The sequence below is a fragment of the Myotis davidii genome, unplaced genomic scaffold, assembly GCF_000327345.1.
Source record: "Myotis davidii unplaced genomic scaffold, ASM32734v1 scaffold69, whole genome shotgun sequence".
NCBI lineage: Eukaryota > Metazoa > Chordata > Mammalia > Chiroptera > Vespertilionidae > Myotis > Myotis davidii.
In genome coordinates this window covers 3,591,778-3,618,664 of record NW_006300363.1, presented here as the reverse complement: position 1 = coordinate 3,618,664, position 26,887 = coordinate 3,591,778, and the positions used below count along the sequence as shown (strand labels likewise).

The 26,887-nt window shown below is 38.0% G+C and overlaps 1 protein-coding gene across 1 annotated transcript in view; it reads left to right on the top strand.

Moving 5' to 3' along the window:
- Window positions 1-26,887, top strand: part of TANC2 (tetratricopeptide repeat, ankyrin repeat and coiled-coil containing 2) — a 228,796-nt gene that overhangs the window by 148,118 nt on the left and 53,791 nt on the right. Inside the window, exons 9-12 of the mRNA XM_006776730.2 lie at window positions 715-848; window positions 5,253-5,484; window positions 9,430-9,596; window positions 13,566-14,173. Coding sequence (XP_006776793.1) covers window positions 715-848; window positions 5,253-5,484; window positions 9,430-9,596; window positions 13,566-14,173 — 1,141 coding nt within the window. The remainder of the gene's footprint in view (window positions 1-714; window positions 849-5,252; window positions 5,485-9,429; window positions 9,597-13,565; window positions 14,174-26,887) is intronic.

The window sequence follows — 26,887 nt, the reverse complement described above, 5'->3', positions numbered from 1 at the left end:
AAGGCAGGCAGGGAACGTTGGAGTCCTCCGTCACTGAAGCAAGCAAGCCTCATGTTCACTTCAAGCTGCCTGGCTGCCGGCCGCCATCTTGGCTGGCAGTTAATTTGCATATCGCCCTGATTAGCCAATGGGAAGGGTAGCGGATGTATGGCTAATTACCCTGTTTCTCTTTTATTAGATAGGATATTAGAACATTTTCATCCCCTCCCCCCCAGCCTGAAAGAAATCCTATGCCCTTTAGTAGTCAATCTCCAGTCTCCCCTTAACTCCCTACCTTCACTCCCCCGGTAACCACTAATTTACTTTTTGTCCCTATAGACTCTGTTTTCTGGGCATTTCATATAAATAGAATTATGCAACATATAGCCTTTTGTAACTGGCTTCTTCTCTGTGTGTAATATTTTCAAGGGCTATCCATATTGTAGCATAGATCAGTATCTCATTTGTTTTTATTGTCAAGAAATAGTCCATTGTATGGATATACCACATTTTAACCATTCATCAGTTGGTGGACATTTAGGTTGTTTCCACTTTTTAGCTGTTATGAGTATATGTGTACAAGTTTTTGCATGGACCTCTGTTTTTATTTCTCTTGGGTATATACCTAGGAATAGAATTGCTGGATCATACAACAAATGAAATTTAACCAGTCTTTATTTAGTTCAGAGTTATATTATGATTGTCTGATGCAAACATCTCATCTTTTTAATCCAGATGTGGATGCCAACAGAGAGCTGCCACTCACACAACCACCTTCAGCCCACTCATCCATTACCAGTGGAAGCTGCCCAGGAACTCCAGAAATGCGCAGGCGGCAGGAGGAGGCTATGCGGAGACTAGCCTCACAGGTACAATAGGATTCCTAGTTTGTGGGCATGCTAGTTCCCTTGTAACATCAAGGGAGCTAAGGTAGGGAAACCCTAGGCAAAGTGAACAGAAATATGTACATGTATACCATGAGAACATGGAGAAAAGTGTATTTTTCTTTGCTGTTCCTAGAAAAAATATTTTATTATTACAGAACCAGAACTTTAGAGTTGGAAAGGAATGGGTAGGTAAGGAAATTGAGACTCAAAGAAGTTATATGATCAACTTCAGAATTGAACTGATACAAATGCCAATCATTGTGTAAATTAAATTTTTATATCCTAATTCCAGATAGTCAAAGGTGCCTTTTCTTTGAGATTAGCTTAATTCCATCACAGATTATTCATTTGAAGTAGGAAATGATCTTTGGAGAGTGAAGGCCTTTGACTTTTAAACAAGCCTGAAAAATTTGCTGCCACTCAGTCATTTGATTAGGGCCTTTAATGAGGATTCTGCTTAGTTTTATCATTTCTTATATACAGTGTTAAGTCAAAAGCTTTTTATACCCAAGGCTATACTGACCTCCAATCTTTTCTTTTGTCTATATGACCTACAAACCTCCCCTTTTCTTTCTTCCCTCACAGAAGTAATTTAAAATTCACTTACTGTCTTTAGACAATTAATATGATTTTGGTCAGATCCTATATATTTTGGATAGAATTGTTTTAATAACTAATAAAATACTGTATACCAACTGTACAAGTTTAGGGATTTAACATAAAAACTTGAGATGGAAAAATTGATAATATACAAAAGACATAACTGAAAATGAAATTTCAACAAGTAATTGTAAGAAACAAGAATTCACCAAGGAGAGAGGTTTTACCTGCCTGATTTATTGAGTGTGGACTCATTCTGAACCATTTCCAGGAAGTTGGAATAATAGTGACTGAGTATGGGTGTCCCTGATGACTTCCTCAAAGCTGTAGGGAGTGATCTAACATCCATCCCCGAACACTGATACAATGACAGACCGAAGAAAAAAACTACATTCCCAGATTTGTTTCCTATTTCTATATGTAAGGAAAGTTGTAGATAATGTCAATAGATAATTTGTAGGAAGTACCAAATGTTTTTGACAGAATTGTATGTACATATCATACTATGTAACTATTTTGAAATGTCTAATAAACCTATTTTGGACCACAGTGAAGATTTTATGAAGATGTTGAATGATTTTCTTCCTGAATTCTGCAAAGGAATCAAGATTTTATATTTGAAATGCCAAAGAAATATTTAAAATTAAAAGAGAAGTAGCTGTAGAAGGGACATCATTAGCAATGTTATTTAACCTTTGTTAGATAAAACCTCATTCAGCCTAAGAGTACAGATGGTTTTTAATGAAAGCAGCAAAAGAACCCTCTCCCTAAATTTCAGAATTTTTATCTTCAAACTTATCTCATTACTTTAGGTAAAGGGTATAGTCAGGTTTTGTACTTTATCTCAAAATTTGTTAGATGCGGGTCTTAAATTCAAAGAACTTAGAAAATGTATGAGTCTTCATGGAGGGACCTGGAGAGTATTATGCTAAGTGAAATAAGCCAGTCAGAGACAGACAAGTATCACAGACAAGTAAAACATACATGATTTACTCAGCTGTGTTTTGCTTTTTGAGCTGTGGAATCAATTGAAGTAAAATATGGTGAAAGTTCATATTGATTCAGAGGTTTGATGTTTGCTTTTTATAAAGTGGAGATCTGCATCCATGTGGACATAATCACTGTCATTCACTTCATTGAGGGGACAAATTAATTGCTGCCTAGTTTTCTTTTTGGTTTCCTTACTTAAGCAGTGAGCAGTCTACCTGAAGAAAAGAGTGGAGATTTTTTTAGTACAATTTCTCATTTCCAATTCCATATCATTGCTTCACTCACAAGCAATTCCTGTCTTCAGCTTTATATGTCTAGTAACAGTTTCTGTATTGTACAGACTTTAAATGCTTAATGAGAGGGATTTCAGGTATTAAAGTGACATTTCCAGCATTTGTTAAGGCATTGGGATGACCATACCTACAGATTAGAAATCCGTTCAAAGCAGAACACTTTAATTGGTAATTCTGTTCCTATGAGATGATTGGAGAGCTGGAATCACCATAGTACATCTATGAGTGCTCTTGGGGCAAATTTCAAATGCCTGTGGGCACAAAGCCAGTGGCTGAAAAAGAGACTATATAGAACCTTGATGATGACCATAATGATGATGGAGAGGAAGAGAAAGAGGAAGGCAATGATGATGGAGACAACTATGCATACTGTGTGCTGAACACCATGCCAGGTGCCTTCCATATATTCAAACTGAATCTCCCCTGCCAATTTCATGTTATCTACACAATCTTATCACTTTGTGGGTACTACTGAACCATCAGAGTGGTCTAGATTAAAACCACCCTCTGCACTTGACCTTGAGACAAAGAGCTTTGCAAATTCAAACAGAAATTCAGAGCTTAAAACTCCAGGTTCCAGCCAGTCAGCCCACACCCTGGGTGATATTAAGACTCATGCATTTTCTTTTTTTAATCTTTATTGTTGAAAATATTACATATGTCCCCTTTTTCCCCCATTGACCCTTTCTACCCCACCCCACCCCCTTCCCCAGGCCTTCACTACCCTATTGTCTTTGTCCATGGGTTATGCATATACTAGAGGCCTGGTGCATGGATTCGTGCACTGGTGGGGGGCATGGCCTGCAGGGATCAGTCTGCTGTGGGAGCACCGCTCATCCTGGTCAGCTGAGTGGGACTCCCACTGTGGGAGCACACTGGCCACCAGGGGGAAGCTCCTGCGTTTAGCGTCTGCCCCCTGGTGGTCAGTGCACGTCATAGCAACTGGTCGACCAGTCATTCTGGACATTTTGCTGATCAGTCACTGGGCTTTTATATAGAGAGATGCATTCAAGTTCTTTGGATGACCTCTTTCTTCCCCCGCTTCCCCACATCCCCTGCCTTCCCTCTGAGATTTGACAGTCTGTTCCATACTTTTGTTTGTCTCTGAATCTATTTTGTTCCTTAGATTTCACATATGAGTGAGATCATGCGATACTTGTCTGTCTCTGACTGGCTTATTTCACTTAGCATAATACTCTCCAGGTCCCTCCATAAAGACTCATACATTTTCTAAGTTCTTTGAATTTAAGACCTGCATCTAACAAAAAAAATCTCACCCCTTCTTCCTGTTACCTAATTTTTTTCTTTTTCCTTTTTATATATATATACTATAAATATATATGGGGCGGGGGGGAAGGAGAGGGATGTAGAGTTGGAAACATACACGAGAAGAAAACCATGAATTGGCTGCCTCCTGCACACCCCTTACTGGGGATTGAGCCCACAACCCGGGCATGTGCCCCGACCTAGAATCAAACCATGACCTCCTGGTTCATGGGCCAACATTCAACCACTGAGCACCAGCCAGGCCTGTTATCTAATTGTGATTTTCTTGTCTTCAGGTGCTCAGAAAATATGTAATGATAATTCTTAAAACTGAATTATTTTATTTTTATAAAGCTGCTTATAACATAACTATAATTTAAAATGTGATGACATAAACAGATGCGTTTGGTGAGACTGACATATGATTTTTCTCTGAATATCTTATTCCTAATACTTCGTTATAAAATCAGACTCCTATACTGCTCTATGCTGAATAAATATTAGAGAGATTAATGTAAATATTTATTCTCAGGCTTGCTTCTTATTTCTTATAATCCAGAGGAAAAACTCATTTGTATTTATAAATATTAATTGATTTATAATTATGATATATATATACAGTAGCGGTTCTCAACCTGTGGGTCGCGACCCCTTTGGCAGTCAAACGATCCTTTCACAGGGGTTGCCTAAGACCATCCTGCATATCAGATATTTTCGTTACGATTCATAACAGTAGCAACATTACAGTTATGAAGTAGCAATGAAAACAATTTTATGGTTGGGTCACAACATGAGGAACTGTATTTAAAGGGCCAGAAGGTTGAGAACCACTGGTATACAGTAAAAGTATGTTATCAAATTTCTGATCTTAGATAAATCAAGCAGTTTCTGAGTTAGTAGCTTTGGGGGTTTTTTTGTTGTTTTTTTGCTTTTTCTTTTTGAATATATTTTTATTGATTTCAGAGAGAAAGGTAGAGGAAGAGAGGGATAAAAACATCAATGATGAGAGAGAATCATTGATCGGCTGCCTCCTGCACGCCTCACACTGGGGATCGACCTGGTTCATAGCTCGATGCTCAACCACTGAGCCACACTAGCCAGGCTGAGTCAGCAGCTTTTATTTTTATGAAAAAGTTGAGGGATAGGGAAACAAAAAACCATGTTAGGTAAGATAATAATCGTGGCTGTTGCTCTTGCTACTGGTAAACCTGTCTGCATTCTCATCTTTCTTTTGTAGGTAGTTGCCTATCATTATTGCCAAGCAGATAATGCCTACACCTGCCTGGTGCCAGAATTCGTCCACAATGTTGCTGCCCTGCTCTGCCGCTCCCCTCAGCTGGCGGCCTATCGGGAGCAGCTTCTTCGGGAGCCTCACCTACAGAGCATGCTGAGCCTTCGGTCCTGTGTTCAGGACCCCATGGCCTCTTTCCGGAGGGGTGTCTTGGAGCCCCTGGAGAATCTCCACAAAGGTACAGATGAGATGCAAAGAAGATAAAAGGTGGAGGCTTTGGAGCCCGAGTTTACCTGCAGCATGTTACAGAAATGATTTTTTTATCACATTGCCAAAATTAAATGTTCCATAGCTGATGTCCCACAGAATACAGTTAACAGATAAAAGATTTTACTTGAAAAATAAAAATTCCTATAGAAAGTGCCACTTCCTCCTTTCCTTATAAATATGCTCATTATCATTTCCAAATATAATGCATCTTTCTTGTAGTAAACATAGTAGAATTTCCAGTCCTTTCTGTGAAGTTCAAATAAATCAGTAAAATCATGGCTCCAACTCAGTGTTGTGGAGTTTCCACTATTAGAAACCTCCCATCTTTATGCTTGATGCTTTTTATTACTCTACAGTTCAGGTAAAAGGAAATGGCATCCAAGGCTGCACAACTCTATATATATATACTAAAAATAACTTAATTGACCACTAAAAGGCATAAAGATTTTTTTTTAAGTCAGGGAAGGGGTGAAATGGAATCCTCCCTCTCATGCCTCTGCCTTCCTCCTCTTTTCCTCCGCATTTCTAATGTTGACTATGGCGTAAGTGCAACGTCTCCTCCTTTACCCATCTCTGCCCTATCCCCACCCCATCCCTTTAACAATGTTTTTTGTCAATTCTGGAAGCCAAAGAAAAAGATTTGAGAAAGCATGAGATTCCTCAGCAATCCTGTTTATTCCTGGGAGAATTATTTACCTTTCTTGAGAGTTTTGGAGATACTCATAAGAAAGAACAAGTGATTATAATTTCCATTCTCCTGGCTACCATCTTCAGCTATTTCAGCCTTCGTGCTATTTACTCAACTATCAAAATTTCTCTTCTCCACTCTGATGATCTCTGAATATCTCTATACCTATTAGCTTTACCAGACCCTAGGCTTGTTTAAATCTTGAAATTTCTCCACAAATATATTTAATTATTTTTTGTACATTGAAGTTTCTCAGCCATCAATATGAAGTGAAAGATCATACTAATATGTTATCACAACTAAAAGGAAGGTAATTCACATGTAATACGCAGATTGTCTGAACAAAAATGTTGTCTAATATGAGCCGCCTTTTCACTTTCGATAAGTTCTATACAATATACCAACAATGAAATATCATGCATTGGGATTCACTTCTGACTTTGGTACTTGCTACCATCTCATCTCATACTGTTTCTATAATTCTTATTTCTCTCAGATACCTAAGTAGAGTCTTACAGTGGGACTAGTAAGGAAGAAAGTTCAAGTATTTGTTAAGTATACATGTGAGGGCAGTGAGGAATCCCTGGCGAATATATATATTTACAAGGGATTAAAAACAAGGATTAAAATATAAGCATAACCAATGGACATAAGACACTGGGGGATAGGGGAGGCTAGGGGACTGTCTAGGGCGGGGGGAAAAAATGGACACATATGTAATACCCTTTGTAATACTTTGAGCAATAAAAAAAAAAAGAATTAAAAAAAAACACAAGGATTAAAGTGTTTAGGAAACCTTTCCAAAGACTTGTCAGCTAAAAACAAAACAAAACAAAGCCTTGTCAACTAGAACAGTGGTTCTTAAGAACCAGTCCATTTGAGGTTTTCATTAGTCCATGGCAAAATAAGAAAATAGAAACAGCCTACTTGAAACCTGTATGGTTATGTAGACCAATGTCACCCCCATAGATTCCATTTTTTTAAAAAAAAGAAAAGAGTCCGGCTGGGGGTGGCTCAGTGGTTGAGCATCAACCTATGACGCAGGAGGTCACGGTTCGATTTCCGGTCAGGGCACATGCCCGGGTTGTGGGCTCAATCCCCCAGTAGGGAGCATGCAGGAGGCAACTGATCAATGTTCTCTCTTATCATTGATATTTATTTTTTTCAATATATTTTTATTAATTTCAGAGAGGAATGGAGAGAGAGAGAGAGAAACATCAATGATGAGAGAGTATCACTGATTGGCTGCCTCCTGCACGTCCCCCACCGGAGATTGAGCCCGCAACCCAGGTATGTCCCCTTGACCAGAATCGGACCTGGGACCCTTCAGTCCACAGGCTGATGCTCTATCCACTGAGCCAAGCCAACTAGGGCTTATCATTGATATTTTTATCTCTCTCTCTCTCCCTCTCCCTTCCTATTTAAAATCAATAAAAATATATTTTTAAAAAAGAAAAGAAACACCTATAAATATAGATGTAGTTTTGCATATGCATATATGTAAAGTTTAGATAGATTATGTCTCTTTTACTTCTTTAATGTTAAAATATTGTTTTATTCTATGAAATAATGGTGATAGTGGATAGTAGTTGTACTTTAAATGTTCTCACATTTAAATATATAAGTAGTAATTTTTAAATTTTTCATTTGTCTGTGAAATCTTTTAAAAGCTACTAAGTTAGAGTATGTTTTTAATAACCTACAAAGGTTTGAAAATGAACATGTAGGAACATTCTTATAAAGCTAGTTGCATTTGAAAGACAGTCTAAAGATCCTCAAAGTTTTACCTTTTAAGTTGATAATTGAAAAACTTCATCATTTAGCAAAGAAAAAAGGAAATTTAGGAATAGTTCTCAGTGTTTTGCAATATTAGTATTGTTTGGAAATTCTTTGCCTTTGTTTATCTGAATCCTAAATAATATATTTTTAGATAAACATGCCATCCTTATTTCTTAACAGGGGAAATATTTTGACACCTAATAGCACCTGTATTCATAGGTGACTTCTAAGTAACTCCTTCAAAAGAAGAGAATCTTAAAAAAAAAAAAAAAGTCAAGATTTAGAATAATATAATTATCTTAAGTAAGGTACTTCTTTTTTTTAAGAAACGATACATTGTTTACTCATGGGATGAATAAAATTTAATTTTATTAGGCATTGAATTGTTTTGTTCATTAAAACATCTACATCATAATTTAACGCAAGTTCTTGATCTTTAATGCTCGAGAATGTGTTTGAAATGTTTTTCCCAAAGAAAATCTCTGCAAGTGCATTATCATCAGACCTTTTTCTCCACTTGAAAATCATGGCTTTCTTGTGAAGGAGTCTGGTGAAGTTAAAGGAAGTGTAATTGAAGCAGTGGAGACAGTGGTGTTGCTGGTAAATTTTTAACAACCAGCTGCAGGAGGAGGGCTTGTAACAATTGCCAGTTTCCATTGTTTAAATAAATATTCCCACCTTGCCTATTTTAGGGTGCCAGTTCTTGAAAATATTACAGTATATATGTGACAAAAGCTTTTATACTCTCATTTAATGAGAGTAGAAGCTTGAAATTTTACCAAGCCTTCTTATACTGCCTCGCCCTAAGGACAAACTGATTTTGTCAATTTAAGATAGAATAGAGTTCAGAAGGGAACTGAATACAAGCATGGCATACTTCACGTGACTTATCCCCTGGGAAGATCACGGAAGGGTCTGATCCCACTGAAGCTATTTTAGGGATAGTCTAGGAGGCTGCTAGTTCTATAGGAGTTTGTGGTCCAACCTGCCTCGTTAAAATCTGTCTATTGGTTGGGATTCATTTTCTCTGTTCCCCCATCCCTTCCTTCTCACTACACATTCACATGTAGTCCTTTATACTGCTTTGGACTTCAAATTAAACCTCGTTTTTTTTTAATTCCCAAAGGAACATGATTACCATGTCCAGATTGTCATAAATGTAGTGCTCTGCCTGTCTCACATCTGATAACATGGGGGGAAATGATGATGATACATATATTTAATATATATGTGACAAAAGCTTTTATACCTGATGAAAACAAAATGAATTCACTACATGAATTATTCTGTCTTTATAATAAATTATGTACTCTGAGCACTCAGTAAACAAACGAAAGGCCTTTTTTTTAGTATTTTTTGCCCCAACCAGATATATAATCAAAGACCCATAAAGAACTCACTTATCCACTTGGTAATTATTAAGTAATTTGTTTCTTTCTACCTCAGAGAGAAAAATTCCAGATGAAGATTTCATCATCTTAATTGATGGATTAAATGAAGCAGAATTTCACAAACCGGATTATGGGGATACAATTGTATCATTTCTGAGTAAAATGATTGGAAAATTTCCTTCCTGGCTCAAACTAATTGTAACAGTTAGGACCAGTTTACAGGTATGTGTTTGCTTTGGAACATAAATTATTTCCCTTAGAGAGTGCTTAAACTGAAAAAGTTCTAGGTCCTTTTCCTTTAGTGATGAGGTTTACTAAACCTCTACCATTTCCTAGAGCCCTAGCAAGGATAATTCCCTAAGAGCCTATTCTGAGAGTAAGACATACGATTTAGAGAGCACATTCTCTGTATATGACTCTCTTAGTTCCGATTCTCATTCCTATTGCTCTGGGTAAGTTTTGATAAAGTGTCCTTCAAAATAGCATGAAAAGAAAGTGTCCATTTTTCTAGACATTGTCCTGAGGACAAACAGCAATGCAAATAGAGTTCCTAACACTCTAATTTACTGCTTGACTTTTGTTTTATATTTTTTATCATTTAATGCCATGTTAAAGTTGGTACAATCTAGAGTCAGATTTTCTAGTTCCTCCCTCTGCTTCTACTTGAACAAATTTTCTATAGCATGATGGTGGACTTCTATGTGCCTTCCTCTAAGAACTTTTGGCAATATTAAGGTTTGCGGTTAAATTTACTACAACTCCGAGATAAGGTTTATTTTTAATTACCTTCCCTGCTCATTCACTGATCACTTAATGGCCCGGACGAAGCACTAGGAATGTGGAACTGAGCCTGTAAAAACATATGGTCGAAGGATAAATGACCCCACCTTCTATGCCATTCTCATTGTAGCTGAGTTGGTATCTCTCATTCTTTACTTATTTACACTTGTTTGCAACAGGATTTCTCAACATTTTTCCCCTAACAAGCTGTCTTTTTTATAAACATTAAAATATTTTTTAATATATTTTATTGATTTTTTACAGAAAGGAAGGGAGAGGGATAGAGAGTTAGAAACATCGATGAGAGAGAAACATCGATCAGCTGCCTCCTGCACACCCCCTACTGGGGATGTGCCCGCAACCAAGGTACATGCCCTTGACCCGAAATCGAACCTGGGACCCTTCAGTCTGCAGGCCGATGCTCTATCCACTGAGCCAACCCAGTTAGGGCAAATATTAAAATATTTTGATGAACACTAAAATCTTATATATTATACACCTATCGCAGATCCTCGAATAACATTTTGTTCAGTGTTGTTTCGCTATAACACTGATGCGATGCCATATGAACTTAACTCTTTTTTGTATCAATTAGCATATGATAAAATTGGTTTCGTTATATGTTCTTTCACTTAAAGCTATAGAACCTATTGATGAAGTTAAGTGAGGATTTACTGTATTTTGATGCAACCCCCTCATAACAATTGCTAATGTACAGAAAGTGGTCTTGCTTCCCTTCTTTCTCCCCTCCCAGGCACTTAGTATCATCCCTGTATATTAACCAATTAGCTTTACTGCCCTCTTTCAAAAAGTATACTTCTAATCCTGGCTACCACCTTGTAGATGTTTGTTATTAATCTCAAAGTAATTTGAATCAAAGGCTGTGAATGAATCAACATAAATGCTCTTTACAAATAAAAATTATATAATCTACCATTATCGGTCAGTAGCTTCGTTGTTAAAGATGAAGGATGAATAAAAGAAACTTCTAGGAACACTCATCTCTGATTAATTTTATTAAATCTATGCTTAGGAAATGTTATCCTCATTTATATTTTTATATAATGCAATGTGTAATCTCAAAAGGCTTTTTAAGTATAACTTTCATCTTTCAGCTATGCCAAAGAACAGAAAAAGTCTTATGCATATTAATCTACAAAGTCCAAATTTCAGTGTCGTTATAGACTTCCCAGATACTTCATTTACTTCAACTAAGAATTTTAAAAAATTATTTTCATTCAGCTCTGAGAGTGAAATAATTTATAGGTGTTAAACAATGAACCCTTGTATTGATCATTCATTATTTCTACATTTCTTAAGTTCTTCAGGAGTGTCAGGCATTTGCTAAGAGCTAAGGATACAACAATGAACAAGACAGACAATTTCCCTGCCCTCATAAAGCATATGTTCTATTGAAGACAAACAATAAACAAGTAAAAACTTATATATACATATATTAAAATTATAGGTAGTATTAGTGCTACAAAGACAAAATAGGATAAAGGGATAAATGGGGGTGATCGTTATTTTAGATAGGACAGATAGGAAAGGCTTCTTCAAGGAGCCTTGTAGAGTGATGAGATCTGATTTACCTTTTAAAAAGATTTCTTTGGCTGCTGGCTGTGTAGATAATAGAATGTAGAGGATCAAGAATGGAAGCAGAAATATGGGTGAAAGATGATGGTGGCTTAGATTAAAGTGATGATGATGGAGACCCTGTAAAGTCATATTTGTACAACATTTTGAAGAATTAAAATGATTTTATGGGTTAAATGTGGATGTGAGCAAGAGAGAAGATTCAGGCGTGAATCATGGGGTTTTGGTGAGCAACTGGGTAAATGCAGGAAAGGAGAAAGATCATAGATACCTCCTACAGGTTGGTTGTAGGGTTTGTGATAATACCATTTATTGACATGGGAAGGTTTTGTGGAGGGGGCAAAATTCAGCAGTTCTGATTTAGTCACATTAGGTTTGTGTATGAAACATCTAAGTGTAAGTGTTTAGTAGACAGAAATAAAAGAGGAGAGCTCAAGGGAGATGACTAAGCTGGAAATACAAAGTTAGGCATTATCTGCATAGAGATGATAATTTAGAACTATGGAACCAAATTAACTGTCTTAGGGAGTGAGTGGCTGGATAAAAGAATGGAGACCTGAGCCCGGGAGGACTGAGAAATGAAGAAGGAACCAGCAAAAAGTCCTGGGTAGGAGTTGCCAGTGTGCTAAGAGGAAAGTTAAGGGAACATGCTATAGGGTAGCAAGCTGCAGAAGTGACTCAAGGAGAAAGGTGTGATCCCCTGTGTCAAATACTGCTGCCGAGAGATTGAGGAAGATGAAAACTGCAGCTTGATTATTGGATTTGACAAGGTGACGATTACTGATAACCTTAACCATTTCAGTCAGGTGATGGTGTGGAAACCTTATTGCAACAAACGGAGGAGAGAATGGAAAAGGAAGAATTAGATACAGTACATAGAGAAAACTTTTATGTGAAATTTTACTAAAAAATGCGAACTGAGCCCTAACCGATTTGGCTCAGTGGATAGAGCGTTGGCCTGCGGACTGAAGGGTCCCAGGTTCGATTCCAGTCAAGGGCATGTACCTTGGTTGTGGGCACATCCCCAGTGGGGGGTGTGCAGGAGGCAGCTGATCGATGTTTCTCTCTCATTGATGCTTCTAACTCTCTATTCCTCTCCCTTCCTGTCTGTAAAAAATCAATAAAAATATATTTTTAAAAAATAATGGGAACTGAGATATAGCTGAGGGGAGGAATTATGGGGTCTGTGTGATCCAATAGTAGAGAAGAAATTGATGGCAGGAAAGAGAGTGGTTACTTACAGGAGCAAAGTCTGTAAGCAGATGACAAAAGATGAAATCCAGAATATGAGTCACCACAAAGCCCTATCACCTCCCCAATATAATGTCCAAGCTAATCACCACGGCACCACACTTTCTACTATTAGAAATATTCCTTTGGGCTAAGGCGTCTTCAAAAGGTCTGTATTAAAATGCATCATTTTATTTGGAAGGTTGGAAAGCTACATTTTTATATGGCGTTCTTTGAGTCCTTGTGTATTTCTTACTTTGACATTATGCCGTAGTTTACACTGAGAAAAAAAAAAGTTATATGGTACTCCATTTTCTGTTTATTTTAAAGTGTTATTTAGAATATTGACCATTAAATCACTCCTAAAGTATCCTTTATGAAGAACCATAAAATTATCGTAAGTCTCAATATTAGGAAGAATGTTCCTCCTGTGCAACTAATTTGTTTTAATCTATGCATACTAATATTTGATTGTGTTTTCTTTAGCCACTCAGAAGTTCAAAATAATTTTTTAACCCCATAGTTTATTATAAGAATTAGGGGAAACTGAAGGTCTTTCTGTCTATCTCTCTCCATCTGTTTTAGGAAATTACCAAGCTGCTGCCTTTCCATAGGATTTTTTTGGATCGACTAGAAGAGAATGAAGCCATAGACCAGGACCTGCAGGCTTACATCCTGCACCGGATACACAGCAGCTCAGAAATCCAGAATAACATTTCACTTAATGGCAAAATGGACAATACTACATTTGGCAAACTCAGTTCTCATCTCAAGACCCTCAGTCAAGGGTCCTATTTATACCTGAAACTCACATTTGACCTCATAGAGAAAGGCTATCTAGTGTTAAAGAGCTCTAGCTACAAAGTAGTTCCTGTTTCGCTCTCTGAGGTTTATTTGCTCCAGTGCAATATGAAGTTCCCAACCCAGTCTTCCTTTGACCGGGTGATGCCCCTCCTGAATGTGGCAGTGGCCTCTCTCCACCCACTGACTGATGAGCATATCTTCCAGGCCATCAATGCTGGCAGCATTGAAGGCACACTGGACTGGGAGGACTTCCAGCAGAGAATGGAGAACCTCTCCATGTTTCTGATCAAGCGCAGAGACATGACTCGTATGTTTGTACATCCTTCTTTTCGAGAATGGCTTATCTGGAGAGAAGAAGGAGAGAAAACCAAATTTCTCTGTGATCCCAGGTAAGCCATAGATCTGTAATAAGCAATTCTGAACCTATTTTGTTTTTACTGCAGGGAGCATGGGTATTGAAAGCAATGAGAAGTGTTCTCCATTGAACATTTCACATACAGGAAATAACTCTGTTTCTTCTCAAGACAAGGCTATAGTGAGATTAACTAATTTATTTTCTCACGTTGTTATTTCCTTGAGATTCAAAATCTGCATAGATATGCAGAATGCTCCTGTACATTCCTGTATTTTTCCTAAATAATGTTCTGGGTTCTTATTGGTGATCCCAGGCTATAATTAATTTTGCCATTTAACAGACTTCTTCAGTGTTCTTCAGATATGAAGAAAGAATTGATATATTATCCATCTCTTTGACTTAGAGCAGAATCACTTTAAAATTGCGATTGCCCTTTTAAAAGCCATACCATTGTTAAAAGTCACCAATGACTAATCTCATTAAAGCCCAGCCAGTATTAAATTTACACTGGAAAATTGAATCTTAAATCTCATAGCTGAAAAAGACTGGTGACCAACTTAAGAGATCGGTTGGTCTATCCCAGCCGTGGGCAAACTAAAAAAAAAAAAGACCGTCCCCTTTTATGTAATGATGTTTACTTTGAATTTATATTAGTTCACACAAACATTCCATCCATGCTTTTGTTCCGGCCCTCCGGTCCAGTTTAAGAACCCATTGTGGCCCTCGAGTCAAAAAGTTTGCCCACCCCTGGCCACTTTACCTTTAGATAAATAAGGTGCCATTATTCCCATCTATAATAATAAAAGCATAATATGCTAATTAGACCGGACAGTCAAACAACCTTCCAGACGAAGCTGCAGCAGCAGGGGCCAAGGCAGAGGCTGTTAGGGGCAATCAGGCAGGCAGGCAGGCGAGCGGTTAGGAGCCAGAGGTCCTGGATCCCCCGAGGGGTCCTAGATTGCTAGAGGGTGCAGGCCGGACTGAGGGACGCCACCCCTCCCACCACCCCCCCATGCACGAATTTATTAAAACTCTAGTTTTACTATAAAAGGCCTTAAAAATTCTGAATCACTTGTCCAACATCAAGTTAATAGGTGGGAGAAAGGAGGAGGGACCAGAAGAGGGGTGGCAAATACATGGTATGTACCACCACTCCCCTGTCTTTCAGCAATGGCAGACAGCACTGATTCACCCCAGCACTCTTTTCTGATGGACTTGACCCTGACTTAAAAATCTTCCTCAGCTCAACAAACCAGACTAAATATGAAACTGTTTCCCATTCTCTTGGGTAGAACTAGATCTCTATCTTCCTAGGGGTGTGTTCTTTCTACTTCTCCACATTACCTTTTTTCAAAGAATTATTCCTTTAATTAAGTTGGTGTTTTCAAAAGCAGGTCTACTCCTGATTTCCTGGAAACAAAGAAGACACCAACAACATAGGTTGCAAATGCAGAGTTTATTCTGGCTCAAAAAGATCGGCCAAATTTGACTGAGGTTTTATTACTCTCTCGGCATGTTCGTCACCCAGCCTTATTAGAGACAACTGCTTGTGGGCATGCTGCTCAGCCCACTTCAGGCTGATTCATTAGAAAATTAGTTCCAGGCTCTGATGATGATATCAAGCCAGACAGCAGATTTCCTGGTATTTACTCTCAAAGGGAAACTTAAAGAAATAAACTAGTGGAAAGAACATGAACTTTTGAGTCAGATTACCTGCTTAGAAATCTCACCTCTTCTAGGAACTGTGACCTTTGGAAAGTTACATGTTTCTGATATAGTTTTCTTATTTACATAAAAGGGATAATAATTCCTAAAGTTGTTGAGAATTAAGTGAGATGTAGTAAGTATAATGCCTAGAATAGTACATAGTACATACAGAGTGTTTAGGAAATGTCCTTTTTCCTTCCTTTTCTTTGCAGTAATGGATCCTTCAGGTCCACTTTAACTCAATCCTATGATTAATTGGATAGGTAGCAACAGTCTTCTACTATTAGCATTTTGGGGCACAAAATTTAAACAAATAAACAAAAATTGTATGATATTCCCAAGAGGATTTTATTATAAACCCCACAAGTACTGCTGAGTACTGCTGCTGATGCTTAACACGTAAGAGTTGGCAACCACATATTTAAGAAAAAGAGACCAATCTAGAATTGGTCTCTTTGACTTACACTTTTTTTTTATTGTTTTATTGCTTAAAGTATTACAAAGGGTATTACATATGTGTCCTTTTTTTTCCCCCAGCCCTTGACAATCCCCTGGCCTCCCCTACCCCCCAGTGTCTTATGTCCATTGGTTATGCTTATATGCATGCATACAAGTCCTTCGGTTGATCTCTTACCCCCCTCCCTCCTGCCCCCCAGCCCTCCCTGGCCTTCCAGTTTCCAGAGAAACTTTGCTAGTTGATCTGCTCTTTCATTCTGAAACATCTCAGAGGATTGAAAGCTGAGGTTCACAGTAGCCAGACTACCACAGAATTAGCAGTGTCCTTACAACAAATGAAACCTTCAAGGGCTCCCAAAGGAGAAAAGGTGGTATTTATGTGGCCATATCATGGTTTTACAGTCTTACCTTCTCCACATTGTTTATTAACTAGGAGCATTTCAGCAACAGGCTGATACACTGAGACAAGAAGAGCAAACACTTCTAACTTCAAATGCTGTGTATAGGCACACCTCGGAGATACTGCAGGCTCGGTTTCAGACCACCACAATAAAGCAAGTCATAATCTTTCTGTTGGTGAAGGGTCTTTCCTTTACTTTGTTTAAAAAAAAAACAGTGCAGCATCAGTGGAGCTCAATAACATGAGACACAATAAAACGAGGTGTACCTGTAGTCTGTTGCCTGGTGATTGAATAACACTCAGGGCTGCTGAGGGATCATCATATATCACTTAATGGCAGAGAATAAAATAGTAGGACCAAGAGTTATCATAAAAGCTTCCTTACATTTCATTTCAGTTGGAATTCAGTCTTCCACCCAGCACTGTCTGGCACCAGCTTTGTTACTAAAGTATTGATCTCAGAGTCTGAGGCCCTCTGGGTCAATGAGATGGAAATTCACTAAGAATTTAATGCTATTGGCAAAGCCCAAGGTGGCCTTTCAAAGAAACTGGCTGTAATTGCTTTCCATTTCAGGCAAGTCTGATTAGTAGGGCTCTCTCCAAACAGGGTTTGTCTTTGTGACCTTCTGCTTCTACTTCCTGTACATATTTCCGTCTCTGTTCTCTACCTTCTTTCCAGTTTCTCTCTATAGCATCTAATGTATCTCAGTAGATTAGGGGAGACCAGCTTGATGCCTCTAAAATTACACTAGATAGGCCAGTGCCTAACATACATATCTCTGTGTAAGGAGAACTTTCAGAAGCAAGGGACCATCTCTGTCTCCTAGTCTATTTTCCTGGACTTTCAGCACTCACTTGTTCACCCTGAACTTGTTGACCTTATTAGGGCATTAGACACAGATAAGAATATTCTACTGAAGCCAAAAGTAGTTGATTTCATCAGAAATAGGCCACCCAGGGAGCTACTTCTGCTAAACTGAAGGGTCAGTAATCTGAGGATGGTGCTGGAAAGAGGAAATAGCAGAGGCAGAAGTCACAGTTGCAGTTGAGACAGTTTTCTTCATGTTAAGTATCAGACTTTCTATTGTTCCACACTCAGGGCAGAGAATTGATGCCCCAGAGAAATGACCTAATGTTGCATAGACATACAACTGTCACAGAGAGAGATGAGTTAAAGATGTCTTTTCTTGGCTTGTTAACAAGATGTAGGATATTTGTATGTGTGTGTTTATGTGTGTTTACCAAACTAAGTAAAGTAGCACTCGAAATCTTTTATTCAAAACTTGTAAGATTTTGGATTTGCTTTCTACATAAAAGTATACCCTTTGAATCCCTTACAAACCTGAGACTTCACCACATTATTCTGTTTTTTATTTCCCACTATTCATCACTGTCATACTCTATCATACTCTGAAATTAATCTGTCCTATAATTTTATTCCCTTAAGCACTGAGATATCAGATTAACTCACTAATCTAATAAACTAATCTCTGCTATTATGCTAATAAGAGGGAAGTAGAAAACCCATTTGAAGCAACTTATGCATTTTAAGTAAGGCTTTTGAGAGAAGTCACCAGCCTTATGCCTAACCTATTAGTGAATTTGCTAGGGGAAATTTTAAACTGATAGAGTAGACAGTTGGGACCTCCAGCCTAGTGGTGCTATCTAGTTTTTAAAGCAGTGGTTCTCAACCTTCCTAATGCCGCGACCCTTTAATACAGTTCCTCATGTTGCGGTGACCCCCAATTTCATTGTTACAAATTGAACATAATTAAAGCATAGTGATTAATCACAAAAGCAATATGTAATTATGTATGTGTTTTCCGATGGTCTTAGGTGACCCCTGTGAAAGGGTCTCGACCCACAGGTTGTAAAATTTAAAGCCTTGTGGTGCTGCTTAATATTTCTCCATAGCTTTAGGCTATCCCTGAATGAATCCCCACTCTATTTCTGTTTCCTTTTCTCACTATCTCTATTTTCATAGTATCTGAGCTCACCTTCCCTAGGAACAGCTTTCAGATCAACATATATGTATAAATGGGAATATATATGTAAGATTTTTTATTTATTTATTTTTTTTCTGATGCAAAAGCAGAGAGTCTTTTATTCAAACCCAGGTTTGGCTCCCCTACCCTCCTTACCAACATAGCGTCAAGTGGCAAAGAGCTATATGTAAGAGATTAGAAGACTCAGCTGCCTTATTTTCTTTTTAATTCTCAGTTGCCTTATTTTTAACTGTTTGAATAAAACACATAAAGCTTGTTGTGAACATTTTTTAATGAGTACTGAGCTGCTATAACCTGCGATTGTGATTTGGAAGCCTAATTTGGGGGTGTCCTGATTTCCTCAAACTAAGAGAAACAACTTTTGTGGTGACTGAGAAAAGGAAAAGGCTACACAAATCCTGTTTATACCTATGAGGATAGTTGAGTACTTGCTTGATTCTTTGTGAACAGAGTTGATATAATAAATGGTCTATTGAGATTTTTTTCCAATTATTTGGGCCCTGTTAGTCAGTGAATTATACATTGGAGACCTGGTGCTCCAGATGCATGCCACAAAGCAGAGTGTCAGAGAAGAAGCAGCTTATCTAAGGAAAAAAGAGGGCAGTCTTCCTATAAAAGAAAATTCACTGTGCCAGGACCTGGACCAGCCATGGGCAAACTAGGGCCCGTGGGCCAGATTCGGCCCGTTTGAAATGAATAAAACTAAAAAAAAAAAAAAAAAGACCGTCCCCTTTTATGTAATGATATTTACTTTGAATTTATATTAGCTCACACAAACACTCCATCCATGCTTTTGTTCTGGCCCTCCGGTCCAGTTTAAGAACCCATTGTGGCCCTCGAGTCAACAAGTTTGCCCACCCCTGACCTGGACAGTCTGGCTTTTTGTAGAATGCATAGGTCTGAAATGACCACAAAATGGTGAATTGCAGGGTTATGGTGATTTTGTTTGGTTGGTTTTTTTAATCCAAACACGAGCCTCCAGACCAGATGACATTTAATCTTCCCCCAACTGAAGCGCAAACCCTCAAGTTAGGTCATGGGTTCCGCTTTCTAAAAGCATTAGGAAAGAATTCAGCAAAGTGATGGGTCATGGGGGGAAAAAAGAACTCCAGGAACTAAATCAACCCTTAGGAGGTTTGAAAGAGTTAAAGCAAAGAGAAGGGAAGTATACCAAACATCCCTTACTAGCACTTAACCATTAGTAGATGATCTTAGCTGCTGAAAATATTGACTGTCTGATCTCTGTACTGGATTTAGATCTGCTTCATTTCTAATTCTTTTCCACCACTAAGGGGAAATCACTATTCTCATGTCATTATTTGGATGTGTGATTTCCAATAGAGATTTCATTAATCGGTAATATTATTGGGGATTTGTCTAATTTAACAATAAATATTTTTCTTATTATCTATGTTTCTAACTCCCTAATTGGCATTAAGAGTAAATTTGAGACTCATATTTGAAGTGTTACTCTAGTGACCATAGCTGTGGTTTTATGATATAATGCAAGGGGAAAATTACATTAAATCTAATGTATATATGCACGAATGTTCTTCTACTTTACAAATTTTTCTCATGGGACCTACATCTATTAGTCAAATAGGCAAATGTTCCCACCTTTAAAACTCTCATATCTTTGAAGATGGGCAGCAATAACACTTCTTTTCCTTTTTCAAACCCAAAATTAAATTTGGAAAAAGTTGGTTATCAGAATTCTTCTCCAACACATTTAAAACTGAGAATTACTTATTCTTATTATCAAAGAAACTCGTGAAGTTTGCTAATTAATAAGTATACAGAGAAATAATTCTGCTTATAAGATGGAGAAAGAACATCATTTTAAGACTTGGCAGGCATGTAAGAGAGTGAACTGATAAAAACACAGAAAGAACTTGTACTCTCCTATGTTTGGTTGATTTTGCTACAAGAAAGTGATAGTGCTTATATGTTTAAAAATATATTTAAATTAAGTGGATATGGATATAGTTATATATGTATACAAGGTGGGACAAAAGTAGGCTTAAAATTGTGGGTATGTGAAACCCAGAGTTTATTCTTGTATAATTATTTATTTATTGTATTATTTCCATACAAACAACTATAAACCTACTTTGCCCCACTCTGTGTGTGTGTGTGTGTGTGTGTGTGTGTGTGTGTGTGTGTTTATATAGCAAATACTGGTTAAAACAACTTCACCTAAAAATCTGAAAATGGGGAGAAGTAGAGCAGATGGTTAAGGGAAATTTTTGGTACAGTAGCACCCAACCCCCTTATCCACGTGGGATATGTTCCAAGACCCCTAATGGATGCTTGAAACTGAATAGTAACCAAACCCTATACAAACTATGTTTTTTTCCTATACATACACACCTATAATAAAATCTAACTTATAAATTAGGCAAAGTAAGAGATTAACAACAACAATAATAAAATAGAACAATTATAGCAATATACAATAAAAATTATGTGAGAGAGTGTGTGATAACCAATATGGCTACTAAGTGACTAACAAGCAGGTAATGTACACAGTATAGATACTGTGGACCATGGAATTATTTACTTGTTGGGCAGGATAGAGCTAGAGGGCATGAGATTTCATCACACTACTCAGAACAGCATGCAATTTAAACTTATGAATTATTTATTTCTGAAACTTTCCATTTAATATTTTCAGAATGGTTGACCACAGATAACTAAAACCAGGAAAAGTAAAAACCCTTTATAAGAGGGGGCTTCTGTACTGAAAGTTAAGAAATAGAGACTAATTTGTCCTGTTAATGAGTCTCTGAAGCAACACTGGCTGAATGAAAAGATGGGAACCCCACAGGCTTTCCTAGGTTGTCAAACTAAGATTAATGGCACAGTAATCAGGAGTATCGCCAGCTTAATGGGATATGACAGCACACTGTCTTTTTTGTGAGGAGAGCAACATACTCTGCTGTCTCTACAGACTTTCAAAAGCAGATAGATCTCCACATTTGGTAAAATCAACTCTAATAGTGTTCTATTCTCTCTACCATAATAACCCATGGCTGTGACATGTATTTACTGTAGCATATCTAGTTGGTGCTACCACCCAAATTTTATTTTTAAGTATCCACTTATTTCCATCTCTACTTACCACAGTGGTTCTCAACCTTGGCTGCACATTAGAATCACCTGGGAATCTTTTTAAAATCCTGATTTCTGGGCCTCATCCTCTGGAAATTCTGTTTCTTTGTTACTAATGTTGTGGCCCCACCCCATAACAAAGAAACAGAATTTCCGGAGGATGGGGCCCAGAAATCAGGATTTTAAAAAGATTCCCAGGTGATTCTAATGTGCAGCCAAGCTTGAGAACCACTGACTTACCACACCCTCTCACATGAACTACTTTAGCCTCCTAATTGGTCTCCCCTTCAATCCATTTCATCAGAAGCCAAAGTGATTTTTAAAAATGCAAATCAGACCATGTAACCTCTTCCTGAAATCCTTCAATGGTTTTTTGTTGTGATTATAATAAAATTAAAGACAGATTTTTCAAAGCCCTGTATTACAAAGATAGCTTCTGCCTACCTCTCTAAATTGAGCTAGTTTATATACAATTTCCTGGTCATGACCAGTCATCTGCCAGTTCCTTGAACTTGCTGAACTCCTTCCCACCTCTAGGCCTTTGCTCTTAACAATTCCCTCCATCTGGAGCTCACTTTCCCTGGCTCATCACATGGCAAGATCTCATGCCTCCTTCAGATCTCGGCTTAATGCCACCTCTTCAGAGAGACTTCCGCTTGTCACCATATCTAAGTAAGTTTCTCCTGGTTTTCTTTATCATAGCAACCGTTTTACTTTCTACACTTATCCCAATCTATTATTAATTTACTGTATGTGAATACTCCTTTCTTGTTTACTCTCCCCTCTAGAATGTCAGTGAGCTCAAGTGAGAGCAAGAACGTTTTCTATCATGCTCACCTTGGTGTTCCTAATGATTAATAGAGTGCCTGGCACACAGTGAGCACTCAGTAAATACTTTTTTAATAATGAGTTAGTGAACAGAAGAATGGCGAGTGGTACTAATACTAAGCTTGCAACTGAAAATATTTGAGAAACTCTTCTCACAGTTCAAAAGACAGTGTCTTTTGTTCACTTTGTGACCATGTGGCAGGAATAAGCGAAGACAGGCATTTCAACAAGCATTCAGTGAACATTTATTGTGTAATATAGTCAAGGTTCTGTGTTAAGCACTGAAGGGGATACAAATATGAATAAGATAGATCTGTCTACCAGGACTTACAGCTTAGTGGTTTTAACAGACACATTTATAACTATAATTCAGGGCAGAGCCCTGTGCTAGTGGTATAAACAAAGAGCTGAGGAACACGGAATAAGAGTGACGTGATAAATCCTGTGCCTACTGCTGATGTTTCAAACAGCATCAGTTTGGTGAAGTCATAGCTCTTCTGCCGCGTGAAGCCCTGCCAACTGCTTAAAGACTCCATTGTCAGAAGAGAGGCATCCATTTTCCTAAGGCCAGTGGTGCATTAATGAACCAAAGGGCAATTGGAAACTGAGGCAAAGTGGGAGAAAGCAGTAAATCTCCCCAAAGTCTATGTTTAAAAAGAATAATGCTGTTCTGCTCATTTCTACAAAGGTAGATCTTGGGCATACTTTACTTAGTCTGCTGCATAAAGTTCATCAGGCTCTTTAATTTCCACGTTGAATAAGGAACAGTAAGACAAGCTAACCAGAAATGTATTTTGTATTTAGGATCCATGAGAAGGACATACCAAAGCAGTTTCTAACTGATGAGCTAAAGAGGAAGGAAAGAAGTGTGGGTATTACTTGCTGAGAATTGATAGCAGCAAGCAGACTGTAAGGCAGCAATCACCAAAGTTTAAGTGCAGGCAGAATTTTTTAAGTAAGAGGTGAAAAAGAGCAGGATTGTCAATCTATTCTCAATATTTGAGTCATAGTCACACTCATTTCACAGTTGAACAATGGCAGCAGAGATGCCCACAAATTCAAGGCTGAGTTGGATAGTTTTCTCTTCCTGGAACCCATCTGCTTAGCATTTATTCATTCATGAAACATTTGTTGAACTTCTATTCTACAACAAGGACTGTGCTATACTCTAGAGAAGCTTAAGTGAATAAGACATCCCCAGCATTAAAGCCTTGCCCTTTAAAGGGAGGTCAGGCACATAGCAACCAACAATAGGGCAATAGTGCAAGTGTGAGATGCAAAGTGCCTATGGGGAATTAAAAGAAGTTCTGATGGTCTGAAAGATTAATAGGAATGTGGCTAGAGGAAAAAAGCCTTGAAAACCATATTTAAGACCTTAAGATTTTATTCTGTAGATAATAAGGAATCTCTAATTTTGAGGCGGAGGAGACAATGATCAGATAACTCTGATGATGTGAAAAATAGCTCTGACAAGTGGTATGTGGCCCTATTTGTCTAGGTGAGAAATGCCATGACCTGTAATGTAAGAACAGAGAGCCAGGTATGCATGGGAGAGACATTTTGGAGATACTCAACAGCACTTGGTGTGTGTGAGTGTGTAGAAGGTAAGAGTGGAGGGATCAAAAGTGACTTCAACACTTAACCCTGAACAGTGTAGCATAGTTAAGCTACTAATGGACAGAGCATTCTGAATGGAGGAGGGATCCTAGCATGAGCAACAGCAGGAGAAAGAACAAGCTATGGGGAGAAGGTGAGTTCTATGTTGGACATGTTTATAATGAATTACCTCCAAGAGAAGATGCACAAATATATTTAAACATGTGACTTTGAAAAATAGAAAAAGGGAAAACTCAGACACAGAATTATGGATTTTGGAGTTATCAGTGAATAACTGACAGTAGAAGCCATAGGACTAAATAAGATCACTTAAGAGTATAAAGCAGGAAATTTAGAAGTATGATAACAGAATATATTTAATACTAAAGTAAAGTGATGAACCAAATAATTGACAAGGGTAATATTAGAGTTAGAAGGAGAAACAAGAAACAGTAAGGTTATGGAAGTCAAAGGAGATTTTTCTGGGCCAGGTCTGAAGCAGTGAATGTAATTTCTGCCTGTATTCCATTAGCCAGAACTCAGTCACATTACCCTCTTGAATGTGAATGCAAGGTCCCTGGCAAAGTAGTCACTTCACCACAGCTCTTGACTGTGCTAAGGAGCACAAATCTATTGTAGGCAGCTACCTATCTCTGCCCCATAATGCTGGTCTCATCGGGTCTCCCTAAGTAATTCTCCACATTTACCTCTTTAACAGACATCTTACAGCAGCAAACATTATTTCAGTCCAAATTATGAGATAAATAAGATAGGCTTTAGATTGCAAGCAGTTCTTTGCCAGCTGGCTATGACTATATCACTTTATTACATCTGAGCACCACACAGAGGAATATCAGAACACTTCGGTGTTATTTCTCTGAAATACCAAAGTGTTGTATATCAAGTTTGTCATTCCAAGAGCTAATGAAATCTGTGTGACTACACATTAGTGACTACGACTAGAACAATGGAGAAAACATCCATGCTAGAAATGTTTGATTCCATCTGTTAGCATGTTTCAGTGCTACAAATAGAAACTTTAAGGCTTGCTATCTCCCTGGGGTGGCTAAGTGAAAATCTATTAGAAAAATAAACATAGTGTCATTATATGCTTTGTATAAAACAAGTTATTCAACTTCCAAACTGTTAAATGTACGATGGTGGAAGGAGGGTGATTCTTGCTTTAGAAAAGGTTTTTTTCTTCTAAGAGACCTCATAACACTCAACTTTCAAGGTCTAGGGAAATAGGTTGTCATGCAAGTGTAGCTCCTCACTGCCTTGTTGTAATCCACAGTTGTCCAAGGGTGAGTATCACTTATCTCCAATAATCCATATGGAGGAGCTAAAAATGAGAATGGAGATAGGATCTACCCTCTACTCTTCTGGATACTCCCTCTCTGCCTTTTGTCAGAGCACGTATATATCCAGGACAGGGGACCAGGGACAGTGCTGGGAAGAATCTTCAACTCTGACCTAAGGCTAGAGGGAGAAAATAGAAAGAAACAAAATCACGGGCTAAAAGAAAACTAATTAAGAGGCTGCTGAAGGGAGAATGGAGATAGGATCTACCCTCTACTCTTCTGGATACTCCCTCTCTGCCTTTTGTCAGAGCACGTATATATCCAGGACAGGGGACCAGGGACAGTGCTGGGAAGAATCTTCAACTCTGACCTAAGGCTAGAGGGAGAAAATAGAAAGAAACAAAATCACGGGCTAAAAGAAAACTAATTAAGAGGCTGCTGGTGATCTTAGAGAATAGTAAGACTAGAAGTCAAAAGGAAGGGAGTTCAGGAGTAAGAAACTGATAAGAAAAATACAAATAAATATATACAGATGTAGTGTAACACATTCGGATCATAGGTTAGCCAGTGGCACCATATTTTATCGGAACAGTAAGGCACACATGGAAATGCCAGCATATATTGTAAATTGCTTTTACCCTTTGTGTCCTGAACACCATAAGCTTTGAGTTCAATGAACTGATCAGAGTCATTCTCTTATGAGTAATGTAATTTGCTTATATCTAAAAAAAAAAAAAAAAAGAATTACATTGTCTCCTTCATCTTTCTCTTGGCCTATATTGCTTGTTGTTTCTCCTGTGTGCCTGATGAGCAACAACAAAGCAAGCTCTATTAGCTGAAATGCAAATGTCTTACCAGGATTTCTTAGTTATGGTAGTAAAATGAAGGCACTAGGGAAGGGGTCCTCAAACTTTTTAAACAGGGGGCCAGTTCACTGTCCCTCAGACCGTTGGAGGGCTAGACTGTAGTTTTAAAAAAAAACTATGAATAAATTCCTATGCACAGTGCACATATCTTATTTTGAAGTAAAAAAAACAAAATGGGAACAAATACAGTATTTGCATTTGCATGTGGCCTGCAGGCCGTAGTTTGAAGACCCCTGCACTAGGGCAAAGTCAATTTTGTGTCTAACTGAAATTTCATTTTCTTGTCAAATATGAACTTTTTTCCCCCTTAATTCTGATAAGCCTGAATTTTCATTAGAATACTTCAGGCATAGGTGGTGGATCAGAGGCCTGTATTCAGGAGTTCTAGAAACTATGTACAGCTAGGGATGAGTTATTTAAAGTAATAATTCTTACATCAGGGAGGCTACTGATGGTTCCATGAAGGCTATCCTTGTC